General features: G+C 39.0%; 1 protein-coding gene across 1 annotated transcript; it reads right to left on the bottom strand.

The window, feature by feature from the left end:
- Positions 1 to 3,701: 3,701 nt before the first annotated feature.
- LOC101297107 (DIS3-like exonuclease 2-like) lies at positions 3,702 to 9,181 on the bottom strand. The gene is made up of 7 exons (XM_004290792.1): positions 9,053 to 9,181; positions 8,159 to 8,556; positions 7,984 to 8,037; positions 7,830 to 7,898; positions 5,361 to 7,592; positions 4,989 to 5,060; positions 3,702 to 4,875 (listed from the first exon to the last, which is right to left on the bottom strand). Exons 1-7 carry the CDS (start codon positions 9,168 to 9,170, stop codon positions 4,498 to 4,500), a joined length of 3,321 nt encoding a protein of 1,106 aa, XP_004290840.1. The 5' UTR covers positions 9,171 to 9,181; the 3' UTR covers positions 3,702 to 4,497.
- Positions 9,182 to 10,913: the final 1,732 nt, after the last annotated feature.

Raw genomic sequence — 10,913 nt, 5'->3', positions numbered from 1 at the left:
TTTCTTGATAAGTCTGTTTCTTCTCTTTAAGAATGTGACTTGTCTGTTAGCGGCATTCTCAAGTCTCTTAATCTGAAGTTTTACTCTCCCTATTTTATTTCTTTATAGATTTCATTCACACATGTGTTTCTGACCCTTTTAGATTATACTTCAGTAAACTGTCACTTTGAACAAAAATAGTAAGTTATAATAAATAAAACTAACAAAACTTTCACATTTGAGCATAACTCAAAATAATTAGTAAGTTATGAATTTTTTTTTTTACGAGAGAACGAGAACTTTTTATAGATGATCAATCATTTAAGAGTAGTGGCAGCACTACTGATACAATCTGGGGTATCCCCAAACCAACGAATATTCAACTGAGAACCTAGAGCTAACTTTGCAGCCTTGTGCGCCAAGGTGTTGCTCTTCCTGTAGACATGACGAAGAGAGGAACCCGGAAGTGCAGCCAACAACTGTCGAACATCATCCAAAACTATCTCATAACCTGAATTATCATCCTTACCATCTTTACATCATTCACATAGTAAGTTATGAATTATCCCATAGTAAGTTATGAATTATTAAAAGAATGAAAATAAAAAACAAATACATATCTTACATTCGAGTATATATAGAGACTAAATATGCAATCAGTGTTAGTAACGTAAAACTTAAATAACGAATAACGTATAAACTGAAACTGCTGAGGAAATACAGATGAATGTATCAGATAATATCAATCTAAACAAGAATAGATGAATACTTTAATCTGAAACTTTTAAACAAATCAAGAGATATAAAGAACAGAACTAACTCTGCACGTTGAAACGTTGAATCAGCTTGAAAATCAAAACCCAGAATATAGAGAAAACACAACCAACTCTTCATACTCAACCAACTTGATGACAATACTTACCAAAGACGTCTCCGTTATGATGGCCCAGGTCTAAAGGAGGTGAATGATAAAAGTGAGGCACGGTACTTTTTGTACTTGGCTAGGGCTTCTTTGGTATATGATTATATGAAGGCCGGATACGAACCTCGCCCGTCTGTTCTATACTTCTTATCCGATTCCAAGAGACGGACTGAGGCGAAGACGGGACGTTTGTGGGTCCCATATAGCACATAGAGTGCCACTTACGGTTGCGGGTTTTGCGTAAATGACGAGGAGTATATCTGCCACCAACACTGAGAAAAGCTACGTGTCGCTTGGCTTTTGTTCGGTTCACATCGTTCATGTCGTTTATGCACTAATTCTCACACCGTCGTAATCGTATTCGAAGCGGTTCATTTATGTTGTTCCGGCAGAGGACCTACACGACGGTGGTTCTGAAACCTTGTCTTCCTTTTAGTAGTGGTAGAGCTCTTGGTTTCTTATATATCAAATATTCAAATGAGATGAACACCATATCTTATCGGCGATAATATCTCCGGCTTTTACTTATAGCTGAAATTGTACCAAATATAGGGGATTTTTTTTTTTTTGCATAGATTTTGCTTCTTGTATTTTGTTCATCCAATCGATGGTGTTATGTAAACAAATTCACAAATGCCAATGTTACTATGTTAGAGATGGAGGAGTTGAGAATTCTACCTTAGCTCACTACCTAATAAGATCTTACCAGTAGCAACGAAAGAATCCCTCGATGCTAAATTAACTTATAAATACGGTCTGGAAATCACCTGGTGCTTAAGCATGGCATCTGCACAGAAATCATTTCAAACCTCCCATTTTCCCTATCCAAACCGGCATTTATATTGACTACGAATTTCAAAGGGCTGTTCGTTCTTTGCTGCAGCATAGTTTTCAGAAGAATTAACCAAATCCTATAGAAGTCCATGTTCGTCTGGAAATCAAGTCTTCCCTTCCATTCTAAGCTCTTTTTGTGTACAGCTGATGAGCAAGAAACCAGAACTCCTTCAGCAGCTTTAGGTTGTGAGGTTGGTTTTGCACTTGTACCAGTTTCTGTGTCAGGGTCTCTGAAATTAACTTCTCTGTCATTTGGTTTTTCCTTATAGCAGGAGTAGACTCTTTCAGCCTTTATGTTTCCAAACAGAAGTTCTGCGGCTTTGTTTTTGACTAGGAGCGGTGCATAATCTGAATCATCCCATACATATAACTGCAGTTGGATCAAGAGATCAGAAATGCCAATTTGCATAAAAGAACATCTAGGAAAGCAACAAAACTATGAGAAAGATGTAGAAATTGGCATGGTTTCATGCATGTGGCATCAAAATGTATCCCAATGACAAAAAGGGTAAAACCCTCAACAAATCTAATCGGTGGGAAAACAAATCCATACCATGAAAGGCCTGTATATGAGGCTTATAACATGATGGCGGTTCGAGCTCTCCGAACAGTAAAGAGCAGCTGCATTTTGCTTAGACGTGTTTCCACTGCAATGATGAACACCAAAGCATTCAACACACATTCAGTAAAGAAAAGCAGACACTGCCGTGGTAACATAACATAAGCAATATCCGGTGCTCCCATCCATACCTTTTCGCCTCCAAGGGCAAACCACATATCCGGCAGCCTGTACAAATAAGATGCTTCACCAAACCAGGATCTCCTGTTTTACACACTCTCCTACTTGCAAACATGTCTTCCTTGTCACACAAAGACTCATATTCTGCTAGTGGCATAAAAATTTCGGCAACAGATGCTTCAAACACTGCCTTGCAAGAATTAGTTAGCTGTGATAACTCCAAAATTGAACAACAATCCTCAGGCTTTTGACTCTCTTCCAGCAGCTTCCAGTTCCTCGGGAATTGCCTCTGCCGCAGCTGAGAGCCGCGTAACGGACGAGTGTTGCTCTTCTTCACCCACTCCACTACCTTTCTTAGCTTCTCCTTCACAGCTACCCCAACTCGACACCCCTCTATCAACTCATCAACGCCTAACCATTCCAAAACACAAATTTGTAGCCTCAAAGTTGCAACAATAATGATTCATTACGAGACAATGTAACACCAATCCCCCAATTTTTCAAGCTCTCATAGTAAAAAAGAGTTAGTTACCTTTGGTTAAAATGGATTCATAAGGATGAAGTAGACATTGTAAGGAAGACTGTGTGACGGTTTTAGCTTCAACAACATCACGATATTTTACTATCTGCATATCTGAATCAATCAATCAAAATTAAATTCAATTGAAATTTGAGAAAATAAGACCTAAATTTTGCAGGGTACTCACTCTGTAACAAAACGACGTCGCCGTAGACTGCCGTGGTTCCCATTTGCTTTTGCCACAGGGAAACGGAGAAAAACGGCCGCGTTTCGTCGCCGACCTGGATGTCCGTCCGGATCACCTCTCCGCCGTTCGATGATTTATACTTGGAAATACGAAATCCCCATTTTAAGCATGAATTGAAAACGGAGAAGAGAAAAACGACACGGCGTAAAGAAGGGGCATGTATACCTGAAGAGGAGTGATTCGGTGGACAAAGACGACCAGCTGTACGAAGTCGCCGATGTGGAGCGCCGCCTCCGACAGGTCGATTAGCGGCCCGTACCATCCGATCGCTGACGTCATCCTCCTTTCTCGGGATTTTGCCGCGAAAATTTTCGGTTAACAGTGTTTGGCTGCGCCCTTCTGCATCTTACTCTATTTGAATAATTCTGGAATCTAAGAATTACTTTGCGCGCGAATTCCTATTATGCCCTCGACTAAACACTTGTATGGAAATGTGGATAAAAAAAGAACTCATGTCTTTGATATTAGGAGTTGCTCTAAGTAACGGAACGCAAATTGCATGGGGTGTTCTTTATAGAACCCCTATTCAGAATTTCAGATACAAGTAAAATCAAGCAGTAGTTCTCTGGAAGTGTCATTTCATGTTTATCAGAAAGAGAAAGATAACATTCTGTTATTATTCATCTGGGTATAGCTAGCCAGCCACTCATTTGGTCATTTATGACTGCCAAACACACCTCATATGCCAGAAATAAAGAGTGATAACCACTAATCCTGGCCACCCAAAGTCAAAAACATTATTGGGCTGCAATCCAGGAATAACACAAGAAAATTACACAAATTATTGGCTAAGAAACTCAAGTGTGTTAGCACCAAACACTGGCAGCATCAGAACCAAGTTCAACACAGATGGAATGGAAATCGGCCAGCAAAAACAGGGGCCTGTTCCAGCATCAAAAGCAGCACTGTCAAAAACGGCTGCTATAAGCCCATGCCACAGCCACCCCCACCCTTATCTACACCTCCAACCAAGACGATTCAGCATCAAGCAAATACATAGAGCATCAGCAGATCTGAAAAAACACAACTTTTTTTTTTTCTTCTTCTAAAACTCTACTACTCAACTATACACTAATTCTGTATCTACAACAGAACCAGTCTAATGCTCTAAGAAAGCCCTCTCATCATTTCATCTTTTCACAAGTAAACCCCATTGCCACCTCGACAGCTCCCTTACGCATTCAACTTCTTCAGTATCATTCTGAAACAGGCAACCAACTCAAAACTGAAACAGGCAATCAACTCAAAGTCACAATCTAACAGATGTATGAACTCATGTACAGCCTTGCCCCAATATCAACAGGTCCGTCATCCCCACCAACTGCATGAAGTACTACAGGAATCGTTGAAAGAAGACGTACTGTAAGAGGAAAGACCATGGGCTCAACTTCACTATTCAAAGAGCAACCATTGGAGCATGGCTCATTTGAACTCTTTCCAACTGGACAAGGTTCAGCTTCGAGGTCAGAAGGACTAACAACCAATGCCACATCATCAAGCGCCCTCCATTTACCAGGACTACCTCTCCTGAACGAGCGCCTATCAACACGTAAAGAAAGCACCAATGTGGATGTAGCATCTAGCCACTCTACCATCAAGCCTTCAACTTCATCATAATTAATTCGACGTTCAACCTGAAAGAACAGAGGAATAGAAGTTAGTTGCATGGGAAATAGTCCAAACAGTCACTATATAAAAAATAAAAAAAATCTAAAACCTAAAAACCATATAGCAGAAAGCTACTTACAGCAAGCTTTTGGATGTAAATGGACATGAATCTAGGTCCCAGACCCATTACTCTTGCTTCTGAGAATAAAATCTGCAACCAGAAACAGAATATTAAAAAATAAGCACATGACCAGATACTGTAACATCGAAAGTGCAAGGTATAATCAGTAGAAAGATTAACAGTAGCTGCTGCTATGGTCACTATTGTATCACCAAGACCAAACCAATAATCACATAATACAAGCAGCCACCCTCAAAGTCTTAGATAAAGAAAATAAAGCAACACCAACTAAAGCATCATATGAAGCCATGCATTGCAATTTATTCACCAACCATAAATCACGGTACCAAGAGAGAGGGTAAAAAAGGAATATGTGATCAGATATCATACCTCTTTTTTCTTCAGCAGGGACCATATCTGGAGCTTATCACAAGCATCCTTGACATGTCTACTGGCCAGCTTTCTTTCATTGCAATTAGCAGCAACATTGGCAAGCAACTTCGTGCTGGGAACACTATGCTTCATCGCTGCAGCTGATAAGGCTTCCTGAATTTCCCTAGATTCAGCAGCATCCTTATCAAAATCAACACCAGTGAAACACCTCATCTTAAATTTGTCTCCCTTGTTCAAATTATTCAACACTCTCTGATGTTCCAAATATAACTCCTCAGCCTCTATGGTGGCAGCTAGTGTGCGATGCACTATAATATCAGGATACCGGCGTAGTGGCGAAGTGAAATGAGTATACAGAGGAACAGCCAATCCATAGTGACCCCAATCATTTTTGTATCTCAATTCCCCACTACAAAAGTAAGTAGCTAGCTGCATAGGTTTTGTGGCATAATTCATGAGAATACTAAACAGAACAGAATCATCCTTGAGCTTAACCCTAATTCGCTCCAGTGACTGATGGAATCGACCAGAAGAAGAAGTATCCAACTCTAAACCATGCTTGGAACAAAATGCTTCAAGTTCTTTAAGCTTGCGCATATTAGGCTCTGGGTGCCTCCGCAGTAGTGCACTGTCAGGGAAAGCTCTAGATATGACTTCAGCCGCTGTTCTGTTTGCTAAGAGCATAAACTCCTCCACAAGAGAATTTGATTCCTTCCTTTCAGAAAACAAACTATCATATGGATCTCCATATTCATCAAACAGAATAACAACTTTGGAGTTATCAAGCTGGAGAGCACCATCATTAGATCTCCTCTCCTTCAAAGTTTTAGAGATCTCATAGAGGCTCTTGACAGATCTACTTACATCCGACCATCCAAAATGGCCATGTACCTGAGGACAGCCGTCTTGGGAAGTGTCAAAACTTTCAAAGTTATATATGCCATCAATAATATCCTGAGCGTGCTCATAAGAAAGCTTGCAACACGACCTTATCACAGTGCGGCCAATCCATCGATCAACAACATCTCCAGCATTATTGATGTCCAGGAATATTGAAAACGAAAGTCTCTCTACTCCTGGATTAAGCGAAACAATATTCTCTGAAAGCAAAGGGGGCAACATCGGTATCTTGCGCTGTGTCATATACACACTTGTTGATCTAGATAGAGCTACTTTATCCAAGGGTGTGTCAGGTAACACAAAGTATGACACATCAGCAATGTGGACACCAACTCTGGAGATACCGTTGGAAAAATTCTCAACTGAGAGGGCATCATCCAGATCTGTGGCAGTGGAAGGATCAATGGTGAATATGCACAGATTTCGAAGATCCTTTCTTGTTTTAACTTCCTCCCGAGGCACCTCCCATGGGAGGGGAGGAAGACAAGAAAGTGATTCAGGGGAAAATTCAGATGAATTAATAGAATTTTCGCATAAGATTGCTTCAATGTGAGGCTGTACTTCAGCTCCATGTCCAAAAGCATGTAATATTAAGGCTTGTGGAGCAAGACTTTCTTCACCCCACTCATCAACTCGTGCAGCAAACAGCTCCTTCTCAATTGTTTCATCACCATTCTCCAATCTTTTCTTAATTTCATCAGGCAAATTTCTAACAAGGACCACCATTTTTGGAAATCTTGGATCAGTCGGTGTCATCTGGATATAATCATGGTCAGAATATGGCAAACTTTTATTCTTTTTCATGTCTTTTCTGCAAACTTCCCTGTAAGAAATCCACTTCTTAACATTAAGATAGCCTATAACAGCATCTCGTCGTTTAGACCTTTCAATGATAGCAACAACCCTTCCAGTTGGACGTTTAGAAGGGAATGAACTGATGATGGCACACATCTTCTCGACTGGAGTTTTAACTACATTCTGCTCATAAGAAGAACCTGCTTGGGAAGAATTTGAAGCCAATTGGTACTTTCCAGCAACATGATCACAACTGGATTGTCCAACTGGCTCTGAATCAGTAGAGTCACGCAAATACATGCTTTCATCATGACATGATTCACTCTCAGGAAGCAGACAACTTCTGCGACTATCATACTCACAATCCTCATCTACCTTGGCTTTACCTTTGCAGTTATAAACAACTGTATTATCTTTCAGTTTTGAGTTAGGATCCTCCACTGGTGCAGAACTCTTATTAGCGCCAGCAGACCCTTTCATCCAGGTCCATAATGGTAATGGATTAATCTTAATCGCAACAATGTCGCCTTCAACCTACAAATACAAATTAATTAGAGAACAGTGATGAAACACATCCAAGCAAAAAATCATGGTGGAAAAAGAAAATATATAAATGTCACAATGGCTACATGCTTAACACTATAAGCTAAGAACTTGTATGTGTGTCAGACATATATGCAAATGAACAGAAAGCTTGCAATCCAAGAAATAATGCCGACAGGCAACTGTAACAATTGTGTGCTGCAAACTTGAAATTAAATCCAGACTTACAGCTCTATTCTGCTCCGTTAGCCTACCAATAAGAACATCTGTAGGCACTTCATCAATTTTGCAATAGCCCTACCAGCAAAGAACACATTAAAAGTTATGGAGGAGTTTTGAGAAATCATAGGCCAAATGTATACTTAAAAAGGAACATACAAACCTCCATTCTGTTGTGTGCATTGACGCGAAACAGAGCCTTAAAAACATCACCTTTCTGAAATCAGAAAACAAATCGAGCTGATCAGTTTCTTCAGCAATAGATTTGCACGACTTTAAAGGCTATAACAAAATGAGTGGAACAACACATAACGTACATCAAGACTGCGTATACATACCTCTAGAGCGGCATTGACGTCCTCCATGGACCAGTGGGGAGGAAAATACTTTCCCTGAGAATAACCGTTGAGCAGTTGAAGAGGGGAACCCTTGTTTGTGATGAATCCGGGTGACCCTACACAAGCAGCTGGTTGAGGACAAGATTTTGCAAACATCCTTCCATCAAATTCAGGTGGGAGCAAACAGCGATTTTTGGGACTTTGCACATCAAGGGATTCAACAATGTGCATCGTTGGCAAAGAACTGAAAGCCAAGTCAGATGCTTTGGGCAATCCCTGCTCACACGGGGGACTCATGCCTAAGTGGTGTTGCATCAACGATGTGGTCACATGATTCGCCATTGTCCCATTTACCAAGCACTCAGGCGACGCTTCACCATTTACTGAACTACACGATACTATTGAAACAAGAAAACAAGCACATGTCAGTACCAACAAACACAACAAACAGAGCGACAGCAAAAGCAGAGTCAAATCATGCCGATTCACTAGCCATGCAAAACTCGCACCAAAAATTAAACAAGAACAGACAGAATGAAAAAAAAGTACAAGTCAAATCATGCCTATTCTCCGCCCCAGCACACGAATTCGAGATTAAAAAGAATCACTAGGCTCCCTATGTGACTTGTTTAGCATAAGAGCATAAGAAAACTAGTGATTAACTGCTTAATTCAGTCATGTACTACGCTTTCGATTACACAGTAGCCAAACAGCACCCAACAAAATCAAAAACACCAATATCCGAAATTACATTATATCTAAACTGAGCCACAGCTCAGTAACACTAAAACTAGTAATCAAAACACCAAACAAAAAAATATTCGATCAATCTAGCTCAGCTATGGCATCCTAAAACGCAGAGAAATAGAGCAGAATCGAAATCCGATAACAAACCTGATGCGGGGGAGGAGGAGTTTTGCTTCGATTTCCGATTACGCGAGCGACGCTTCTTCTTCTCCTTATCACCATCCTCAACCCTGTCAACGACGGCTTCTACCACCGCGGCCTTCATAATTTAATTCCAAAAAAAAAAAAACCAATCTCCGAAACGCAGCGAAGAGAAATAGGAGAGAAAAATAGGAAAAGATTGGAGAATTGGGATCGAGAGGTCTTCTTCTTCCGATTGGTAAAAAATATAAACGGAAGAAGTCGATCCGAAACGAAAGATAAGAAAACAAAACGGTAAAAATAAAAAGGATAAAAGAAAAAATTGGGGAATAAGGAGGGAAGGAAGAACAAGAAAAGAGAAGGGGGGAGGGAGTTAGGGTTTTATAAGAGAGAGTGAGAGAGAGAAGAGGGGATTTGGTGGTGGTGGAGGACAGGAAGGAAGGTGGGGAAGAGGGAAAAGGACGTGGTGCTTGGTCGGCGGGGGTAAGGGCGCCGACTTTCGATTCCTTTGTCTTTGCCCTTTTCTTTTTTGCTATCTCTATCGGCCCTGTAGACTATGGGCTCTTTCTTTGCTTTTTGCGTTTCTTTTTCTTCACTTTCTCGCTTTCTTTCTTGCACTTGATGCAGTAGAAGGATGATGACTCGGATCAAAACCAATGATTTTAAATTTTTAAGAAAAAAAAATGTGGCATTAGATACATGTTTCTTTAAAAAATATTATCGATTTGTTGGGTTTTTTGAATATAGACGTAACATGCGGTGTGTTTAAATTCAATGATACTATGTGCCGAACTGCCGATTTTTCTTTATAATGTGAGGTTTTTCTTACGATAAGCTTCATTGCTTAGATAGGATTTTGAGTATGTTATCATATATTTTTAGGTGTGTAAATACAAGCAATTAACTATTGACTTTATTGTATTATAGCAAAACAGAGCGCTTCGATGTAGGAGTATGTGTATAGATCTTCTTTAGGCATGAATTAGTTTTTATTTTATAAGAAAGTGAAATTTTATTAACACATTCTTAAATGTTAGATACACATCACTTTTTTATACAAATTAGATAAGACTTTGTAGGTACATAAAATTACCAAAATAGACATTTATATCAAAAGTAAAGAAATCTAGTTAAAGAAAAATATTATCCCGCTTAAGACTATTATTCTCCTCTACGAGAACAATGTATGTGAAGATACTAAACCCTAATCATAAATAATTAGCGGCAGCCATAGTTTCAAGTAAAAACTAAAGACAAGGTAATAGATTCTAGTAGTATTTCTCAACCCTAAACGAGGTATGACTTCTCTATCTTTGATTAAAATTGATCTACCAGAAAATTTAGATTATAGAGTTTGTTGTTTAATTAGACAGTACAAATTGAAATTGGAAAATTTATTTTTTACTATTCACACATGCTAGGTCGTTCAAAAGCATTTACGTTTGAACACCAAACTATAACTTGGGATGGTGCTATATATAATTATATATATACTCTTCTAGTTTGCTTGCCATTGATCTAACTCAATGAGAGTGATCTCAAGCAAAATCGATGCCCTGGTGACGCAAGAGATCTCACTAATGTGAATTTTCTTTTAATAAATTGAGTAGCAAATATAGAAAATATGTGTATTTAGTGAATGAGTTGTGTATTTAGTGAATAAGTTGTGTATTTTAAATGAGAGTATTGTGAGAAATTTAGTTATGTGTATCTAGTAAAATGTTTAAATAATAAAGTTAATAGGTAGTGTATTAAGTATAGTATGTGTATCTAGTAATTAAGGATATGTTAATAAAATTTCTCTTATAAGAAGTAAGGTACATTCTACAAAAAAAGAAAAAAAAAATAACAAAAAATTTCAGTTTAC

This window comes from Fragaria vesca, linkage group LG2 (genome assembly GCF_000184155.1).
Source record: "Fragaria vesca subsp. vesca linkage group LG2, FraVesHawaii_1.0, whole genome shotgun sequence".
NCBI lineage: Eukaryota > Viridiplantae > Streptophyta > Magnoliopsida > Rosales > Rosaceae > Fragaria > Fragaria vesca.
Note: the sequence above shows the minus strand (reverse complement) of the source record. Positions and strands in the feature narration are given on the sequence as shown.

What these genes read in the sequence shown, in the direction of transcription:
- LOC101297107 (XM_004290792.1), bottom strand. Translation starts at nt 9,170, where the DNA reads ATGAAGGCCGCGGTGGTAGAAGCCGTCGTTGACAGGGTTGAGGATGGT. An exon ending in TAACGGAGCAGAATAGAGCT is followed by an intron (nt 7,593 to 7,829) that starts GTAAGTCTGGAT and finishes TTGTATTTGTAG; the next exon opens with GTTGAAGGCGACATTGTTGC. An exon ending in TTTACATCCAAAAGCTTGCT is followed by an intron (nt 4,876 to 4,988) that starts GTAAGTAGCTTT and finishes CTGTTCTTTCAG; the next exon opens with GTTGAACGTCGAATTAATTA.